Below are 22,109 nucleotides of genomic sequence, written 5' to 3' on the forward strand. Positions count from 1 at the left end.
TGGGCTAGCTGTTGGAGAAATGGAATAAAACATGACTTGCATTATAACATCTCAAACCTTCAATTTTTTCCCGCCGGGCTTTTGTGTAGCCACATTTTTCTTGGAATCCATCTGGAGGAGCTGGATGTAGATAGAATATTATTTTGGGAAGGGGGAGTAATTTTGTGGGGAACAATACTTGTTTAGCAGGAATTGAGATGTTTTTAGTGGGGTTGAAGCCCTAGTGACACCCCCATTGTTTTCAAATATTGTAAACCACCACCTTGCTTCCACGACAGCCTCCTCATTCTGTCTCATTCACCCCTTATAGGGGCCACACTCAGCTCATTATGCGAAATACGGTAGTAGCAATAATTTGAAATTGAAATGGTAATACTCCTGTTTGAAAATGTGAAGGAAAACTGTTTCATCTCTCTTCATGTGTCTGGATGGCCAGTCTCATTTTTTTTTCAACTGTCAAACTGCATATGTGAGCTCTATTAATCACTTGGTGATATTTCTTAAAATTCCATTTCATTTTTCAAATTAACACCTCTGCCTGACACTTCAGAGGACTTGGATTCGAATCCGCTTTCGACTATGTGTTATTTGCATGTTCTCCCCCTGTGCCTGCGTGTACTCCTTTTTCTTCCCAGATTTCCAAAGCATACAGGGTGGGTTAATTGAAGACTCAAAATTGCCCGTACATGTGCATATGAGTGTAAGTGGTTGTTTGTCTATAGGTGCCCTGTGATAGGCTGGCAACCAGTTCGGGGTGTACCCCGCCTATCACCCACAGTCAGCTGGGATAGGCTCCAGCATGCCTGTGGCTCCAGTGAGGAGAAGTGGTCTGGAAAATGGATGGATGGAGATGTCAACATATTTTTCTACCCCTATTTAATTGCCGTCTTTGAATTCTTGATTGTCTCCCCCCTACCAAAAGAAAAATGGACTCCTTTCACTGTGGCTCTGATCCCAATCCAGTCACCAAGTCAAATGTCAAATGCCTCACAGCCTAACAGATGTTTTAGTAATCTGCGTTATACATCTTTTATCTCGCTAAATTACGGCAGATGAGGCAAGCCAGCATCTGGTGCTGTCGCTCTCTTTCGTTTAACATTGCATTATTATACTTTGTTCTGCAGTTTTCTGTGTTAACGTTCCCTGGAGAGCAGTAATAACGGGTATTGCTGAGGAAGAGCCTGCCATAATCGTCGACCTCCCGAACTTTTTTTCCTTCTGAGGTATTATGTGGCTGCCACAGGGGGCGGAGAAAAAAAAAAAAAAAGACTTTTTCTTGCTAATAAGGAGGCAAAGTTCCGTCATAAATCACTCAGACAGAGTCGCAAATGAAATCCTCTATGAAATTCCAGCGTGAAATTAATCTGGCAAGAAGTGTTCCAAATATTATAGGATGCATCTTAATCACACGCTACAGTGCACAGGGAGAAAACAATAGGAAGACACACACAGTCAGAGCAAGAGGTCGGGTGTTATTTCGCTTGACCTGAGCTGTTCGTTTGGGCTTGATTTATATATTTTTACTTTCGTGCTGTCATCTCGCCAACCCCCCAAAAAATGCAGCAATGGAATTCGTATTCATTTATTTTGATCGTAGAGGTGCTATAGACAAAGTGAGATATAGAATCAGCAATATAGCAACATTGCAGTAGGCAATTGGAGTGACAGGCAATATTGCCAGTGGCATAACAGTGCTCTAAACCGGCGAGATTGGTCTCACTACTTTGGTTCAAAGAAGCAATCCTGTAAGAAGCTTGAATTGAAATCTTTAGACAGTAATATCTAATATTATTTCTGTTGATGTAGCTCAGTGACATATGGAAAAGTGACTTTTTCTTGTTTGTATACAAACAATTGGGTGTCAGATGTGCCGGTCCACCCATCAAGTGTAAAAATAAACAACACCGGAAATATTTTGTGAGCTATATTTGAAATATCAGAAATAATTTCGGTCATTAACACACTTACTCATTTTTTTTTTTTTTACTTGTCAGCTCAGCCTGGTGAAGATCAAGTGCCACTTTTCAGTTGGACTACACTGTAAGATTATTTCAAAGAAAAAAAAGTAAGCAGAGCTTTGTTGGACACGCAGATTCAGCATTAGCTTCTGATAACGGTGGTTTTGTTTATCCTGAACGTGTGATGTCAGTTTCACAAAAAAAATTCTTGATTTTCGTTAACTGATTTTGTGAACAGAGATACATCTGCAATAGGGTTAGTGTATATCTACAATATATTCAAATTTGTCTGTGGAAAAGTTTTTAGCGAGCCTAAAACCAGCTCTGTTAGCTTCATTTTACCAACTCTTTTGTGTCTGTTTGAAATGGTAAATCAATATTTTTGGAGGTACATTGGCACATCTCGCAGTTTCCCATCTACTCATATGGTGGTCCTCGTGCTGGAAATTCCCAGAAATGGTCAACATACACCAAATTAACTGAACTTCATATTTCATACAACAGGATAAAATGCTAAAACAGAAATTGTAAACACCCTTATTATTAACCATTAAGGTCTGCAAATGGAACATGAGTAATTAAATGGAATATGATGGTATAGTAGTCCTGTTAGTGTACTCAGCAATTGTGATGAAGCGAGCAACTGGTCGATTGCGATCAACGCATTGAGCACCCCTGGTTTAATATTTGAACACGTATACAGAAAAGAATAGTCTAATATAAATGTTGTTCATTGAACATTAATAATGTGGAGAATTTGTTTGAGAGCTTTCGTTTACCCCCCCCCCCCACCGCCGCCAAACATTTAGAAACATACTTTTCATTGAACAGCAATGACATGCTGAATCAAATTTGATTTTAACAGGTCAACACCACTCATTATCGTCTTATTTTTTTTTTTTGACATTGCCAAAATAGACCAAATGTTATATAAGTAAGCAAAAATATTCTGATCTGCAGTCATATGGAATATAATAATTTAAAGACAATCACCTTGAACTATGATGAATTAATTTATTTATTGTGACCCTTTGTAGCAGAGAATGAAAGAACTGCTAATACCACTCCTTTCATCACACCATTCCAGAGCCAAGCTGTGGCATCCATGCAGTTCAAAGAAACCTCCGTCACTTATTATTTTCCATCTATTTGCTGCTGGATTCAATTTGCGTCATAGTACCTGTCAGATATTTCCTCAAATGAAACATGTTCCCAATGCAGTCACATTTAAGTCAGGTTGCTGTTGAGTATATACCTGAAAATATATTTTTTAAAATCATTACGTTTTAGATCCCTTTTGTCTACAGGCTGACTTGACGTCTCGATTAAGCCAAGCACAGATTTGCATACATGCATATTTCCGTTTTTCACTCAATCAACTCCAAATTTGGGCACAGTGCCTGACTAGTTAGTGTCTTTGTCTCACAGTTCTGAGGATGTGGGAGGAACCCGGATTGCCTGGAGAAAACTCACACAGGCACAGGGAAAACATGCAAACTCCACACTGGCGGGGCCAGGATTTTAACCCAGGTCCTCGGAACTGTGAGGCAGACACCCTAACCAGTCATCACTGTTCCACAATGTCAAAGAACATTATGAAAAAGGTGTGGGGTCAGATGATATTTTCAGCAAATTGACCATATAGTAACTCAGTAACAATTAATCCAATGATGGTAAACATTTGAAGCCACATGCAGAATGTATTATTAAAAATAAATAAAAAATTATCGGGCTTGCCACATATCCCCGAACCATTTAGTGGAAAACAAAATGGAGTGTTGCAGCTACATATATATTTTTAGAGTGGTTATCAAGTGTTCGAATAATACTTTAGGTGTTACATATCTTGTCCAAAGTCTCAACAAGGACATGCGCATGGTGTAAATGTACAATTTCACAGCTGGTTCACAGCCTGCACTTTTGAAAATGAGATACATGTTGTTTCTTGCTCGAGCCACTTAGCAGGTCTCTGCTGTGCAAGACCCCGGAGATCGGAACAAATGCCCGCAAGATATCAGACTGTGTCCTCTTTGGTTTGATAAAACCTCTCTTTATACATAACATATACTTTCTCGGGAAAGAAACAAAAAAAGAACTCTAAATTATTCATCTGCTTTATTTTTCTTTCTCAGAGTTGGAGGCTTCCTAGAAATGTATCTTTGGCCAGTTTGACCTTAATCTGGTTTTATGAGGCGCAGCGGGTGAGCAAATTTTGTCAATGCTACCATTACACATACGGATTGAATTACCAGCATCCTCTGCCTTCCTGAATAGAACTGGACCTAATGTCAGAAGATTAAAAACACACACTATAGCAGGAAATCGAGATACAAATAATGCCCTTCTCTATGATTTTGATCCTGTACACTTAAAAGCAACTGTTGCTACAAATATTTGGATTTCTGGAGTACCTTCATACCCATCAAGTGTCAAATCAAGTAAAGTAAATATTTCATCTGCCTATTTCTGAAAATGGCTAGCTGTAACATAAGAAGCATGCTAATTTATGTAACGTCATTCCCAAACTGACTTTTACTGGCCACGACTTGTCAGCTAGGCTGTGCAAAGACCTCCCATTTTCAAGCAATGGACAGACTGCACTGTCAGAAATACTTAATAGGTTAAACCCAAAAGGTAACCAGAGCTGCATTTACTTATTTTGTTAAATTAGCAACCCCATCACAGTATGTTTGTTCATGTGTACTAGTGACACATACACAAGTATAGCAAGTAAGAAGTCCATGAGTTAAAATGTTTTTATAGTTTTACAAGCACTTGCTTTTGTTCCATACTCAGGACTTTGTTCCTGCAAGTATAAGCTGTCCTCATTGTAACACCAATGTGCCCCCCCTGGTCATCATGGTAACAAAAGCCAGACTTACCATTGGACTATCATTATATGAAGCACATGAGAGGCAACACACCAAGGAACTCTTTTAAATTGTGAAAAAAGTTTTGGAAAACCCAAAATGTGTGTGTATGTGTGTATATATATACACATACACACACACACACACACACACTCACATATATATGACGACACAGTGCCGCAGCTGGAAAGCGTTAGCATCACAGTTCTGAGGTCGCGGGTTCAATCCCAGACCCGCCTGTGTGGAGCTATATAAAGCAATTTTGGGCTGGAATTTTTTTTTCATGTAGCCACCTGCCAGTTTGCCTCGGTGCTGGTTTTCTCTGACCTACACAAACAGTAAACAAAAAAAAGAAAGAAAGAAAAGCTTATATTCTGAGCCTCCTACAGAACATCTGACTCACTTTTACTCTCAGGAAAAGTGTGGCAATGTCAGGCATTGTTATGCTAGCTCCTTTATGTTGGAAATACAGAGAGCGGCAGGTTGCCTTGTGCTGTAAACATAGCATTTACTTTCATGTGTGATCAAGCTGAATGCGTTTACCAGCTGCGGCGCTGAACTGATGGATGCGTGGCCAGCTTTTTGTTCACTCCGGTGGCCAATTTCCATTAGAAAATGAAAAGGTAAGGAAAACTAAAACATGTTTACCAGGAGAGAAATATTAATATTCATGTCATATTTATAGTGTGTCACACAAAGAGGGCCTAGAAGTAATAATGATTATAAATAAAGATTCACTGTATTATTATTTAAAACAAAGCAAAATCATCTGCAATTTTTATTCTTTTTCACTTAATCCTTAGATGAATGACGTAAATAACTACACTGCTATAACTACTACTCCTATGAAAGACTTGTCTTTATTACCAGGTATGTCAAAAACACACCAGCAATTTGTCTCTGGTAGTCTGAGCCGTTCCGGGTTTATTTTAAATTATGAACAAGAGATCTTTTTAAAACAAACTCTAGCTTGCCTGACATTATGAAAAGGATATGCAATCCCTAATAAATGTTTCAGTAAAAAAGGAACGGGTATTTTTTACCTTTTAAAGTACTCATTTTTGGATGGAAATATCTATGAAACTATGTGATATACATACTATTTTCTCAAGGACATTAACAAATGTCAGCCATGATGATGATTTTGATGTTCTTTCTGTCAAATCTCTTCCCCATTTTGCCCTCCGTATGAGTGTCTGTGTGCAGGTTTAAAGGTCGGGATGCCAAAGCAGCTGTAGACCATAATCGTCATCAGCTTTGGGTCGAGTCTTAAAAAAAAAAAAAAAAAAAAACTTCCGGACTCTTTCTCGCTGTTATAGAGTGAGTCGTCTTAATGCACTCTTGCCGTGATTTAACCACTATTCTATATTCCTGTCAGAGTTACTGCCAAGGCACCCTCACCTACCCTCCTGCTTTGTTTGCCTCACCTCATTCTCAGCAGAACCGAGTGCCTATGGCGCTCATGCCACAACTCTGTCTGGATTTGACTCCCCCTGGCCCATCTCTCAATAAACATCCGTCACTTAAATCTGCCTCTTCTGCTATATCTGCTGTTAGGTCATTGTTCCTACACCGAACTGAAGACTTACACAGTTTTACGATTTGCCCCTGACATGTCAAAAACCAACAGGTGCATGTTTCTAGGGAAACCCATTCAAATGTGCTAGAAAAGTTTCAAGCATCCTACAGCATGATATCCACCTTCCCATACAAATATTCATACATATACGTCTACACTTTCACAAGCCTCAATAAAGTGAATTTTGACATTTATTTCGAAATACAATACATACATATATGAAGATAAATGCTGAAAAACTGTATTGCACCACTTGAGTTTTCAGACATTTTTTGGTCGTGCCTAAAACGGCACCCAATGATGTATTTGTGCATCCGGCATGTGACACCCATGCCCCACTAAACAAATACTTGAGCGCGCTTCATTGGCATCAGTGATTAACTGGGAGTACAGTATTGGAACTTGGTCGTAGGCCTCTTCATCACGCAAGAAGCAAATAGCACCACACATTTACGATGATTAAAAAGCACATGTGGATCGCTATCAAACGTCACACCAGGTAAAATTTTACCCAAACAGTACATAAGAAACAATGCAATGCATAGCAGGAGTTCACTGTACTATGTGAGTTATTTTACACATACTGTTGGCGCTCTACCCACACAGTAAAGTACAGCATTAACCTCCAACAGGGAGTTAACAAACTCAGAATGTCATATATAGTATTTAAATATGGAAATTTGAACTGGGAATGGCGGAATTCAATGGGCAACTTTCACGGCTGCAGATTAAAGTGTCAGCCCACGACACATAAACTCCATTAACTTCATGGCCAGCGCGACAGCTTTTTCCAAAATATTATTACATGTACGTTTCAGATGCTCTTTCACTATATTAGACAGATTAAGCGGCTAATATGACACGACGGCGGTGGCGAGACAGACGTCTCCTCCTCCGAGCACTGTGTTGCTCTTGTGGAGATTGCCACTGTCTCGTGGGAGGGTGGCAGCAACCCACGCGGTGAATTAGTCGGCGCTTAACCCTGGCACTTCCCTTCTCGCCTCCCCCTGTTACGACGCTAATTAGCCACCCTTTTCCTTGTTGCCGCTGAGTCGGCCTACAGCTGGGGCGTTTCGCCCACTGCTGTTGGAAGTGGCATGGATAGCACAGCATACCGTATATGGACACACAAAAAAAAGACGTGGTACAGTAATACACCAAAGGGAGAGATTGTATAGATGAAGGAATGCAGCACACAAGATTTTCAAGAACCGAACAGCTGCTGCCTTTGGGGCTTCATGATCACAAACATGAATTTTTTAGTTACTTGGAGCAAGGCGTATATAAAGAAAAATATTGGCGAATGACCAACATGCTGCTGTACTGGGCTGCACAAAACTACTCAAGATCATTCTTATTTGTTTTTTATAACCCTTATCAAAAATTGTAGGTGTAGGTCCGGATCGTGGTAATCCACAAAGTTTGAATCAAGGTGACTGAACTGTTCTTGTATGTTGAAGATGTGTCACCTTGAATCCAAAAGACTTCTTTAGTTCTAAATGTTATGCATGGTGTCCCTCTTGATGCCTTGGTGAGTGTGTTTCCTCTGGGTGGTTAACAATAGTGTGTTGTTGGGCATTGTACTTAGTGAAACAACAGTCCTGGATACCAGTAAGTTGTTTTTAGTAAAGTAGCTCGTTGGGGCGACTCTTTCTGTTAAACGGGGTGATCTTTCATGTGAGAGATGTCAGGACTTACAGGCAGATAATGGGAGATCCCCCAAGCCGCCTACTCTGTTTCAAGATGACTTTTGTAGTTTGACATCTTTGCCCTCCCTATCCAGAATGTGCCTGTACAGCGGCTGCTAAGTTTCTCCAATGTAGAGGTCATTGAACACCTCGCTGCACTGGGGGTAAAAAAAAAAAAAAAAAAAAAAAAGGCTGAGTTTGCTTCTGGGGACTTTATCCTTGTGATGACTCAGCTACTGTCTATTGTGGAACACCCCTCAAGGAACAAACCCACCACGGCATAAATAGAGGAACTCCACACATTAAATTTTTGAACTGAAGAAGCTGCCTGCATTTTAGGCGAAACATCTTGTCTAGACTTTGAGTAGAATAAAGTGTCTTCATATTTTCACTTAAAATAAGTGCAATGTCATTTTTTTGGTTTCTTTTTCATCCTTTAATCAAAGATTCTTTTTGTTTTCATTTTAGATTCATTGAAACTTCTTAATTGCCCTTAGGAATGTGAGTGCTTTCTTGTCTATATGTGCACTGTAATCGACTGGCGACCAGTCCTGACTGTACCTCACCTCTACTCACCTGGGATTGGGTCCAGGTCACTGGCAACCCCAATGACGATGAGTATAGATCTATATCTCCTTTAATAAGTTTCAATATTGATCATGACTCTGACTCCAGTACACCTTCTAAGAGCAAAAACAACCATTATCTTTTGTACTGCTAAAAATAGTCATTTGTGTGGTTGTACAAAAATGACTCAGCTTGTTAGATAAGCCAGCAAATGGGATCTTCTAAACAAAGAGATGATGAGATGGCAACTTTTTATACAAATGTTTTGGGTTTTTTTTTTGGTGCTCTGTGGGTGAGTCAAAAGTGTCTCTCCTTTCTCATACTGACTTGGAGCTCACCGCCAGTGCTCGTTTGTTTGATACTAAACACAGAAAACCTGCTTTCATGCCTCCACCACTTACTATACTTTCCCCCTGACTTTTAGCGCCTTTTCGTCCCCTCCCCTAATGGGTACCAATGGATCCTGCACCCACCCACCTTTTTGTTTTCCTTTATTCTTCTGTCTGTTTCATCCATCCCGACTTCCTGCCACCTCACCACCTCTTCATCTCCTCCTTTTCCAGTGGCTACCACGGTAGTACACCTGTTGAATTAAACATCCATCCATCCATTTTCTAAGAAGCTTATCCTCGCGAGGTTCGCAGGAGTGCTGGAGCCCATCCCAGCTGTCATCGAGCAGGAGCTGGGGTGCACCCTTAACCGGTTGCCAGCCAATCGCAGTGACTCAAGCATGGGAGTGAAAAATTGTAGACTATCAAATCAGCTTCCCAATTTCAGACCTCTCATTCTAGCTAATGAGAGAACTTAAGTCTAGACAAATTGTGCACCTTGTTGAAGTTTAAAAAAAGCTGGCCATATAAAAAATAAAAGCATGAGAAAAACGACATATCTTTTAGGGTGTTTGAAAGAAAAAGAGTTAGAGAGCAGAGTTGGAGAAAATAAGTTTTTATATGCAAATGAGAAGTACAGATAATTCATTCAAGGCTTGTGTACTGACTGATTAGGCATAATTAATAATGACGAGGAAATGTGTTAGCACGACGCATAATGCGTTTGTATCATGGCATATGTCACAACATATTGAATCAAGCACCCAGCTACATAACAAATACACAAACAATGACACTGACGATTGTTGCTGCCTTTGCTCACCTTCACATCTGCATATACGCGATGCATAGTACTGCAGAGTGTAATTTGGATACATATTCATAGGTATAGTTGTCACTACATGTGTTTTCTGTTTTCTATTGGTGTCCTTTTTGGGGGGTTGCTCGATTCATTGTGTCTACTTTTACAGCTTCTAGCACACAACAGTACATTAGTGTCTGTATGTACAAAGTTTTCATTGTAGGTGCATTTCCAGAGTGAGAGAGATAATCTAAAAAGAAAAATCCAGTAATCACAAAGTATGATTTTTTTTACCAATTTATTTGTGTAATACAGCTGCAAATAAGTATTTGAACACTTGAGAAAACCAATGTTAATATTTGGTACAGTAGCCTTTGTTTGTAATTAGAGAGGTCAAACGTTTCCTGTAGTTGTTCACCAGGTTTGCACACACTGCAGGAGGGATTTTGGCCCACTCCTCCACACATATCTTCTCTAGCTCATACAGGTTTCTGGGCAGTTACTGAGAAACATGGAGTTTAAGCTCCTTCCAAAGATTTTCTATTGGGTTTAGGTCAAGGAGACTGGCTATGCCACACCAGGACCTTGATATGCTTCTTACGGTTGGTTGGTTTTCCTGGCTGTGTGCTTCAGGTCATTGTCATGTTGAAAGACCCACCCACGACCCATCTTCAATGCTCTGACAGAAGGAAAGCAGTTGTTCCCCAAAATCTCACAATATATGGCCGCGGTCATCCTCTCCTTAATACAGTGCTGACATCCTGCCCCATGTGCAGAAAACACCCCCAAAGCATGATGCTACCACCCCCATGCTTCACAGTAGGGATGGTGTTCTTGGGATGGAACTCATCATTCATCTTCCTCCAAACACAGTTAGTGGAATTAACAGTTCAATTTTGGTCTCATCTGACATCCAAACTTTCCTCCCATGACTTCTCTGTAACATCCAAATGGTCATTGGCAAACTGAAGACGGGCCTTGACATGTGCTGGTTTAAGCAGCGGAACCTTCCGTGCCATGGATGATTTCAAACCATGGCGTCTAAGTGTATTACCAACTGTCACCATGGAAACAGTTGTCCAGGCTGTTTTGAGGTCATTGACCAAGTCCTGTCATGGAGTCCTAGGCTGATTCCTCACCTTTCTAAGAATCATTGAGACCCCACAAGGTTATATCTTGCATGGGGCCCCACTCCGATTGAGATTGACCGTCATGTTTAGCTTCTTTCATTTTCTAATGATTACTGATTGTACAATTTTGTCTCTGGTATCTTTGGATAGCTCTTTGTTCTTGGCTATGTTACAAGTTTGGGTCTTACTGATTATATAGGTTGGACAGGTGTCTTTATGCAGCTAACGGCCTCACACTAATTCAGGATAATACATGGAGTGGAGGTGGACTTTTAAAGTTGGACAGGTCTTTGAGGGTCAGAATTCTAGCTGATAGGTGTTCAAATACTTATTTGCCGCTGTATCACACAAATAAATCATAAATAAAAAATCATACATTGTGATTTCTGGATTTTTCTTTTTAGATTATCTGTCTCACAGTGGACATGCACCTACCATAAAAATTTCAGACCCCTCCATAATTTCAAAGTGGGAGATCTTGCAATATACCAGGGTGTTCAAATACTTTTCTTCACTGTAGATTTGTATATACATCTGCCTATAAAGTATGTATTGTATCCTAGAGTATTATATGTATATACCTTGTTGTCACTTGACTTTTGATAGTAATGGTATTCACATAATTTTCAACTACCATATTTTCCAGACAACTAGTTGCTACTTTTTTCGGCAATGTGAGCCATCCGCCATATTTAATATTTTTCTTAGTTTTTTGGGTTGCTAGTGGGTCTCAGTTTAAACATCAACAACAACTTGTTAAAATGTACCAATACATAGGGATTATATACGCATGGAGTTTTTTAAAAGCTACACAGCATAGGCAAGGCTTATTACCCACTGCATGCTATCATCCAGAAAATACGGTATTTTCTTGCTACATAAAATAGTGTATTGCCAACGATTTTTGCCGCTGTCCATATCCTTATCTGTGCATTATATGTAGCACCTATGTAGCGTTTACCATTCACATCTGAAAATAAAGTATTTATTTTTCATGTCAAATTTTCCGCACGATTCTGGATTTTTAGATTGATTGTGTAATGAAAATCTAAACTGCAGCTTTTCCCCATTGTGGGACTAATAAAGACATTTTATTCTAAACTAGATTACATATCAAATATCTGCTCATTTTACAAGCACGTAAACTATCAGAACAGCCCAATTTGCGTGGAGTTGCATCTTTGTGACACGTCGATGCCGATAAAGTCTCACACAGCGACTCACCCGGAGCCAACAATGTGCAAATGAGCAGCTTAACACTTTGACCAAGGCTTTATGCTAATTGGTCGCCACTGGCTTTGGGTTTTTGATTGTCACTGTGATCCAGTAATTAAGGATGTGTCGACTGAGTTGCTTCAGGGCTATTTTTGAGTATCATCATCATCATCATCATCTAATTATGTTCTTTTACATGATTGTTTGCAATTCTAATGTATTAGTACAGTGGATGCTACAAGGTGGAGATTGCACAAATCCAAATGTTTTCAAAAGCTTTTTGACAAATGTAAAAAAAAAAAAAAAAAATTAAAAAAAATTAAAAATATTGGACATGAATAACGTTAAACTTGTCAATAAATGTAGAACTGAAGATGCAGTAAAGTACGGACAATCAGCTCCAGCTACAGGCGTACCTTCATTTACTTTTTTTTTTTTTCCCAAGGGGAAGTCATAAATCAAGGAACCACTGTATTTTCCCAAGCTTTAACTCTTGTAGTTCAAACAAAGTAGCATTTTCTTTGCAAATTATCCCAATCCCTGGAGGATTACACTCTTGTCTATTCTCACATTCTTTTTAACTCTTAAAATTTTCAAATCAAATTTGCACACCAACTCGCCTCAGTATTCAGATCTGTTCTGCACAAGCATACAACATCATCCTAACTTTTGTGTTATTTCACTCGTGTGCGCCTACTTTAAGGTTGGCATTTTTTTGTCTAGCATTTGTCCCTGTTCCTCCCTGAAAGTTTGAATTGGCAGATAGCTAAGTTCTCCAAAAGAGAGTCCAAATGTTCTCGCTTCAAGCTGTTTATTTGTCATAAATGTTAATTCAAAGTACTTCCAACACACCATCACGACAATGATCATTAGCCTAACATAAAGCCGCTATCCTAATGCTAAGATACAATGGGATTTTAAAACATTAAGCAACTGTTATTGTAGCTAACCATGGTAGTAAAGCATATAAATAGAACAATTGGAATTTCTGGGATTTTGCTGAGGTTTTATTCCTTTACTTCTTGAACGAATCAACTCTTCCTGTGTCGCAGTCCTACCATTGTCAGACTAATATGTGCACCCTACAGGAGCAAGCACCTTATGTCTAATATGTACAACTTACAGTATATGCAAAAGCCAGCAGACAGAATTTCATGGTACTTAGAAGTCCCAAAAACAAATGAGTGTCAAAGTGTTGTTTATTGCCACCGCCGTTTTGACTTGATGGACATGTTCCTTTGTGCAGTTGTAGGCAGAGTTGTTGCCGATCAAAGAGTCACACTCTCCCTCGAGATGATATTTTCGGCCGAATGAGGTGTCCAGTGGCCATGAAGAACCAAACGGATGGTCATGGTAGACTGCAACTACTGCAGATAAAGTTATTCGAGATTCATTCAACGTCATGGCAGATGTTTTATGAGACCTAACAGGTACCACTCACTAGTAGCTAAGATAACTAGCTGTCTAAAGAGAAACAGATGTTTCTAACCAGCGTAGTTTAGGGACAAGCAGTTGCTAAAACGTGCCAGCCAAAACGTGTCAGCTGTCTTCTTGAATGTTCTTATCAAATCTGCGACCCCCAAAACACAGCACCCAAGATTTAAGCAAAGATAGTTTTCAAATAATCAAATTGGATTTTTTTTTGTTGTCGTAGAACAATGACATTTCTTTATTTTGAAACAGTACAAGGCGTTAGATTGTTATTTGCTAGTCATTCATTACAGTCAATGCGAATAGCGATTGGGGATTTAGACATTGAGTCCGAGCACAAATACTTAGTATGTACTATTACTAAAAAACTATGCAAAAAAAAATATTTTGTCTATACCTATGGCACGATCTCTACACTGGATATGTAGCATTGCTTGATTCTTTTAGTGGTTGAATCTCAACAGCCTGTTTTGCTCAGACTAGCATCACTCATTCTCTCTCTTGTACTCTATTATGGGCTACCAGTGTGTTTCATATGATGCTCTTTGTTTGCTCCATCTCAGGTTCTCGCATGCCCCACACCAAAATCCAATATAAATGCAAATCCGACGTCCATTAATGCATTCTGAAGGCCTCGAATCGGCATTGTACCGTAATCAAAGACGTGTGGTGGAGGATGTTATTTAGACATAAAAAATATTTATGAAAATGCACACTTCTGATTGATTGCTCTTTTTGAAACATCTCCCGTCCAATCTGCTCAATATGCAAGCGGCGTAATGACCTGCAGAGAAGTATGAAAGATATCAGATATCAAATAAAGCAAGCAATCTTTCCATTTATTTAAAGGAACACTTTTTCTAACAATGGAATAAAGGAGGGGGGATATATTCTACTGGCAGGGAAAAGCTCATTTAAAATGGAAAACTGGGCCATTGCGTATTTTCATTGCACCATTTTCAGAGACTTGCAAATCCCTTGATATCGTATTTATCATCGCTGCTGCATTACAGAATGAAAAGCGCCTGCACATATGCAACTATAGCCATGTTCAAAGTTATTATATTCTCAGAGCTTTATTAGGATTTTGCTGGTCTGTAATTGGCTACATGCTAAAAGATCTATTTCCTATCACGGGTTGTGGAAAAAAGTGTGGAAATACTAGCCTGAACATTCCTTTCTATCTTTGCAGCTTCAATAGTTATTATAATATTATATATACATTATCATCACCCTTTGGCAGGCTTCAACATACTTGACGACACACCGATATTTGCAAAAACATGAAACCTGGCAAATACTGTACTTATAAATTTCAGGGTTTCCAGATGGAATGCCTCAAAACCAATTAAGCAGTGACAGTAAACGTGCAAAACAATACAGAATCCAGTTGGCAGTAATCCAATAATTGCCACCAAATTTTAACTGAATACATTACGAAAGCCAAAATGGAACTTGCTTGTCCAACGTGGGAGAGGGGTACATGGGTCTGTTTACATACAACACCAGACGTGCGCTGGCAAAAATACTTATGGTGAATCAGACTGAACATTACAATTATTATGATTATTATTGTTGTGAGTATCTGTGTGTCTAAGAGAGAGAGAGAGAGAGAGAGAGAGAGGGAGAGCAAGAGAGAGAGAGAGCAAGAGCGAGAGCGTGCGATACCACTGCCTAAGTGTCCCATTGAAAGCAAAGAAGAAATTATCTGAATATGAAATTCGTGAATGTGTCAAAAAGTTCTGTGATGGCTTCTCAGTACAATATGGCTGAAGTGGGAAATTGTATTGTATTCTATTGTAAAATTTATTCTCAAGAATTTCATGGTGGCCTGCATGAAATGTGTATGACAATGTATGACCAACAAGTCAAAAGTTTCCCAACAATTCTTTCCACCAAATGTGCCCGGCAGTTTGAAGATTACAATCAACAGTGTTGATGATTACTTCAAGTTGGCATGTTTTTTGAGGCCCTTACGTGCAGGGGGAGAGAGTAATTGGTGCCTTGTGGCTCCTCGCTTCCCTCTCTTCACATGGCCACTGACCTTTTCAAAGAACAAGACAAGAGGCTGGCACCTCTTAAAGCTGTGTTTATCTTTGGAATTAGGCGCCGCGCCCATATTATTAGAGATGGGCCGGATTTGTTTATCGCTGATCAGGTTGCCATTGTCCGTACACCGTGCCTCGAGGGTAATCATTTGTGATATGATACGCCGAGCTAAAAAAAAAAAAAAAAAGACGAAAGAAAAAAAGAAGAGGACACATGGTTTTTGTCGCTCTGCAAATTTAATTCAACCACTTTCCACCTTTAATTCGCAGAGGCTGCCGGAGTCCCAAGGGAAATTTACAAAGCTATTCAGTGCTCATTGGCGCTTAGAGGAGAGCGCGATATGGGGTGAGACTCGTGGTAGAGGCTTCATTCCGACAAAACACTAGAGCAGCTGATGTCGCTCGTTTTCCTTCCCCCTCGCTGCTCGAAGATGCACTGATCTGCTACTCCAATTTACAACCAGGGCGACCAGTCAATTTGTACCGGTGGGTCGGGCTGTTTGGAACGCTCACTGCAATTTGTTTTCATGGTCACTGTGTGCAGGCTGACAGGAGTCACACTGAGCAACAGTGAATGAGACACAAATGTATCCATTAATGTACTGTTCAGCAATGAATTTCTTTATAATGGTCATTATTGCACTCATTTTAACCTTGACTAATCAAAAACATCTCAAGCGATGAAAAGGTATATTGAATGCGACATTTTCTGTTTCGTCAATTTAAAATGCGGTACCTTGCCTTCAGGGTAGCATAAATTAAAACTTTTTCATGGTATGAATCATATCAAATTAAGTGTATCTATGATATATAGCATATTTCATAACAACAAATGTAGCACAGAGTGCTTTACAGAAATTAAAACCAACCTTTAACAAGAAGTATACAACACCAACCCCATCCAGCCACATAAACATGCAAAGTAAATGTTACTTGCTTGTTTTTTGCAGTTTTTTTTCTATTTTGTGATGCCAGATTTGTTTTCTTTTTGAATTATGAGCCAATTTCATATACACCACTGCTATGAAATGAAAAAAAATAAATTAAAATATTTAGCAATTATTGTAATGTCCTCACATGTGGACAGCCACTGATGCACTTCAGCTCCTTGTAGCTATGGCAACACATGCAAGGAGCAGTTGTAGGCCACGGCACATGCCCAGATGCTCACACATAGACTCTAGATGGACAGACTGCTTGGCCACTGACAAGTTTGGCTTTTGTTACGATGATGACCTGGGGGTGGAGCCTGAGCTTTCTAACTAGTGAGGCTGTGTGGACTGCCTCAATTTTACCTGCAAGTGTTTTATAACAGCGGGCTGGATCTCGCTGCCGGCTGTACACTACGGCCATCTGCTTCTTTTTCTACTGGCTAACAGTATGAAAAGCAGTACTGTGCTTCCCCCCCGCCCCCCACACACACACTATTTCCCAAAAGCAATGTATTGTCACCTTTTGCAATTGTTCTGTTTGTCAGGATAAAACCGATCCCCCTCTTCAGAATCAATTGATGCCATATTGTGAGAGCAGAAAGTAGCCTGCTAACTTAAAAAAAAAAAAAATCATAGTGGTGGTCTATGCTTTTGACCTTATGTTGTTTGAGTCATGATAAAAGTGTTGGCCCCAAAAATGAAAGGATCTTTTTAGTTTGCGTTATCGTCCATGAACGAAAACGGGCTGTTACAGGAGCTAACAACCAGAAAAACAAAAACAGTTTCACATATTTTCCCCCACTCTTGTTGTTGGAATGTACAGTCACTATTTGGTAATTTATATTAAAACAAACAATTTCCCCCATTGTGAATCAGTCATGGCGTTGTTCTACATCAGTCTTTGTGAACCAGGAAGTAGCCTGCCAGTTAATTAATGAATAAAGATATGGTTTCCAATTATTTTTGTCACATTTTCTGTTTGAGTCATGTCGAAATCAGTATGGTCTCTGTTATCTTTTATCAACCTTTATGAACCAGGAAGTAGCTTGCTAAGTTATAACAATCGGAAACATTTTTTTTTCGCTTCTTTACGGAATTTATTTCATTATTTTAGCATGATTAAATAGTTATGCCAGCTCCAGATTCAATTTTGAAAAAATCCTACTTTATATCACCCTTTATAAATTAGAAAATGACCTGAGGTTCATGTTTTATTTTGACAGTTACGGTTTGAGTCACCGTCTTCAAAATTATGCAAAGTCTTATTATGTCATTCTCTGTGATCAAGGAAGTACCCTGCTAAATATGACAGAACAAAATAAAACCCACAATGTTGCTTTAACTTTTGTTAGCGGAATTTATTGTGACTTTTTCCCTTGAGTCAAATAAAAAAATATACCGCTCTTCAAGAACAAAATATCTCACCAAAATATTGACGGACAAAAATAGGAACTCTGGACAATTCTGTCACTTTCTGTAAGAGTTTATTTTCCCTTTTTGCCATTCAAATTCCGATTGTTAGCCACACTCATGAATATAAATATTGCCTTTTTATGTCCGTGAGCCAAGATAATTCTCCTCCTAGTGTTCGCATGGATGAAAAAAAAAAAAAAAAACATTTTTTGTTAGCAGTAACATCCTTTGTGGAGGTTTGCACTATATGACAGCACCTCCTACCTTTCAAAGCAAATTACTAAGCACATCACATTTTCCAATTTGATCTATAAGTCTTCTAACCTTTTAATGCTGAAGATTAAACAATCTGTTATTATGACAGATGAGAAAATCCAGCATACCTCTCTCATTTAATTGTCTTGTAAACAGAGAAGTCACACCCTGCGCTGATGGATGAATTTAAAACTACAAATGGTTTGTCAGGAGGGGAGGATGACACCTGCTTATACCAACTTCCCCCAGTGTCACCCTCCGTGCAAACACAGTCTGTGTTTTAATAAACCCATCCAGCACGCTGCATCCTGTCTGCCGAATGGCGCCTCAGAAGTCACGCCTCTGAGAATTGCATCCCCGGCACAAGAATCCCCGCTCAAGTTGAGAAACATATTATGCAAATGGATTGTTTACTCTTACATGTGACTATACCAAGGGGTATGGAAACCAAGAGGGGAGCAGGCAGCCGATGTGGCGACTTTCTTAGAGACACCAAAGAAAAAGCTACAACACACCTGTGAGGCGATCAGTCAAAAGCAAAATGGTGATTGAAAAGAATTATTCTGACTTGGGTTTTTCTACAATACAGAGTTTGCCGGTTGTGAGGAGAATTACAAGATGCAGGTGTACTAGAACAACAAAAAAAAGGTAGAAAATATGCAGTAGAGTGAAACTCTGCATATTTGCGGCTGGTGACCAATGCGGTGTACCTCAGACCTCGTCCAAAGATAGCTGGAACAGGCCCCAGCACGCCCATGAAGCAAGGATAACAGAACATGGATGGAAGGCTGTGCACAGGCCAGAGGATTGTAATTATTGCTTTGCAGCCATCTTGTGTCATCTACAAACAATTCTAAATCCTTTCTGGATGGCATCAATTTCTTATGGATGTATATATGTGCCGAGGACGTGATTTATACCAGGCCTGTTAGCGCTGCACTAGCCTTGGCGCTGTGCTAGCGTGTTGCTGCTGTGTTACTAGTGTGTCTCATTGGTATTTACCAGGAGGTTTTATTTTAACCGGCCCTGTTAGCGTTAGTGCTAGCATCACGCTAGCTTTAAGCTCTCTGTTTACCGTCTTTGTAAATATCTCATGTTTGAATGTGGGTTTCAATGTGGGCACTTCCGCCTTTTACACAGCTGCAGCGTATGTATGTACCAAATGTTTTTTTCCTTTACAAATGTACTCAGTGAGGCTTATGACCAGGTGCGCTCTGTAAGCCGGGAATTACAGTACATACAGTACAATTACAATACAATTTAGCAATAATAATACTGTTTTTATACATTTATACAGCTGTAATTTAACACGGGCTGTTCCGCTCGGTAGATCAGCAAGACTGTTTCATAATTCCAAAGTTATGCCGCCTGCGACACAGCCCAAGTGTCCTTGTAGAAGACTTGGAATCCTTAAGAGCTCCTGACAAGTTGCTTTGCACCTTGCCATCATCGCCAGCGTGTGGATGTGGGTGTGAGTGGGTTGCATAAGAGGCTATGCAATGAAATGCTGCGAGGCGCTTTTGGACTTAAGGGCTATAAAAACAGAGCTATAAATGCCCTCTATTTATGGAGGGTGTTTCGGTGTGGTAAAGTCTAACTACTTGAAAATTGTTATTCTGATCGTCAGAGAAAAAAAAAAATGCATTCAAAATAAGCAAGCAACAGCCTCATCAATATCTAATAAGGAGCGACAACACGCTATAATAAAAAATGCATAGTTAGTAAGTTAAAAATGTACATGCAGCTTTTTGCAAGTGCCATCTGAAAATAGTGTGCGGCGTCAGCAAACACTCACCTATAAATTTTATATCTGGTCGTGAATCCTTGGCGGAATCTATCCACAAAGGACAGATAACTGCGCGAGTGGTGGAACGGTCCGCGGTCGGAGATGAGCCAGTCATACTGCTTGGCGACATGTTGCTCAGTGGCCAACGGGTCCTGGCGGGAAGACTGAACTGTTATATGGTCCCATATAAACAGGAAGCAGATGACCTTAATAAACCTCCAGTTCATGCTTTTTTTTCAGCCGTTCTCTGTTCATTCTCGGTCCATTATGTGGAGACCTGATGAGTGAGACAAAAATAAAAGGAGAGAAGGGGAGGGAGTAGGAAGAGAAAGACAGCCATTAGATGACAATTTTAGCCATATATGAGGTCAATTGTCCTAAAGTACAAAGGAATTAAAGGTGCTTTCATGCGTCTGCCGTTTAGTCCAGTCAGATGGTCTTTTTCAGATGGCAAAGAACCAATGAGCTTGGACCATAATTGGCACAATGGTGCCAAATCACGAGTCACATGGTATTAACAGATGAATTTTCAGTTTAGCGTGAAAACAGTTAACATGATAGATGTGGTTAGGGTTACAGTATTAGTGAGCTCCCATTATGGTTCAGGTTAGTGTAAATACAGCCCAAGGGGGTGATCTTGAACAAATCGAAACAAAGGCAGCAACTTGCTAACAACTTACATCTCCACAGTTAGCTGCGCAAACACGCTACAAAACCATCAAAGGTCAGACTAGAGTACCAGATTACGTTAAAAAGTACCCTGAGAAATAGCCTTTACTTAAAGGTCCACTGTCATGAAATGCATCATTTTTAGTACGTCATTTATGAAAAAAAGGCATGGACCCATCCATTTTTTTAACGACACAAAATGATTTGATGTATAAGGTTTTTGTCACTCCCGCCATGAAAATCCTCTCAAGGGATTTGTTTTTGAGAAGGAGCAGGAAGTGACGTTAATATCAGACGCCCACTCAAGCAGTCTCATCTGTTTCTACTAGTTTTATCTGCTGGAAGGTAGCCCTTTGTTCCTTCGTGCTAGCCAAAATGACAGCTTGTTGTATTTCTGGATACTGTTCAAAGACACGGGGGGGATGGATTCATTCTTCATACTTTTCAAAAAGACATGGTTCGTCGTGAAAAATGGATTGCACGGGTGCAAAGGACAAGAGCTTTGTGGTTTTCAAATGACAGGTAGGTGTGTATACAGCTACTAATAAAAAAAAAATTGGGGAGGAGGGGCATAATCCTCGCAGAGTGCAACAAAAGATCTGCGTACATAAGTCAAAATAGTGCTAAATGGGTCGATGTACTCGTCGGCGCCTTGTCGCGGCTTCAGCCGGGCTGGCTCATACATACCATCTAGGAGTCTTGTTAGTTATAAGTGATCCGCATATCATCTAAATATGGCTCAAAACGATAGGGTTATATTGCCCCAATCACTTCACTCAATTGTGAGATGTTCTCTTCTTTGAAAAGAGCTTCCGTGTACCATAGTAGGTGGCACAGCGTGTTTTCAATGGCGAACATCCTGGTGTGACATAATGGACAGACGTTGCAGCCAATATGGCTACCACTTGGATCTCAAATGAAAATTCCGGAACTTTGCGAATGGATGACGTGCTCTCTGCTCATATTTATTTTTTCGTATGGAGATTTAAGTGAATAATGTTATATGTATTTTTCATTACAATATCTAGTTTAGAATGTTTATAGGCATGACACTTAACCTATAAAGCTATAAACACCACACAAGCCACTACTTGAGGAGATGTCACACTACTGATCGTTCACATTTAAACAAAAGACATACAATCATAGCTATTGCGCTAGTTGTTGTGATATACCAAACCCGTAAACTGCAGCCAGTGCACCCACCATTTCAATGGCGTAACTTAAGGATTGTTTCCAGTCGAGTTACTTGTTGAATAAATCAATCCACCCACTGTCCTGCAGCACATTAGTGTGCCATGGCACATTGGACGATGTGAACTGGAAATTATCCAACTTCACTTAATCGGTCAGAAACACATCAGTAATTTACAACGAATAATATAGTGTATCTTTGCTAGATGATGAGCCACACAATGAAGTTATGGGAAAGAGTAG

The 22,109-nt window shown here is 39.7% G+C and overlaps 1 protein-coding gene across 8 annotated transcripts in view; it reads right to left on the bottom strand.

Annotated features, from left to right (window-relative positions):
• Window positions 1–22,109, bottom strand: part of brinp1 (bone morphogenetic protein/retinoic acid inducible neural-specific 1) — a 168,667-nt gene that overhangs the window by 103,750 nt on the left and 42,808 nt on the right. For 3 of the 8 annotated variants that reach the window (XM_061801365.1, XM_061801364.1, XM_061801366.1), the window contains 3 exons: window positions 20,220–20,280; window positions 20,013–20,155; window positions 18,928–19,005 (listed from right to left, as the gene is read on the bottom strand). In XM_061801365.1, coding sequence (XP_061657349.1) covers window positions 18,928–19,005; window positions 20,013–20,155; window positions 20,220–20,258 — 260 coding nt within the window. In that variant the 5' untranslated portion in view covers window positions 20,259–20,280. Of the gene's footprint in view, window positions 1–18,927; window positions 19,006–20,012; window positions 20,281–22,109 lie in introns of those variants that run through there. The other 5 variants (XM_061801361.1, XM_061801362.1, XM_061801363.1 and 2 more) reach the window with 3 other exon arrangements.

Source organism: Syngnathoides biaculeatus, chromosome 17 (assembly GCF_019802595.1).
Source record: "Syngnathoides biaculeatus isolate LvHL_M chromosome 17, ASM1980259v1, whole genome shotgun sequence".
NCBI lineage: Eukaryota > Metazoa > Chordata > Actinopteri > Syngnathiformes > Syngnathidae > Syngnathoides > Syngnathoides biaculeatus.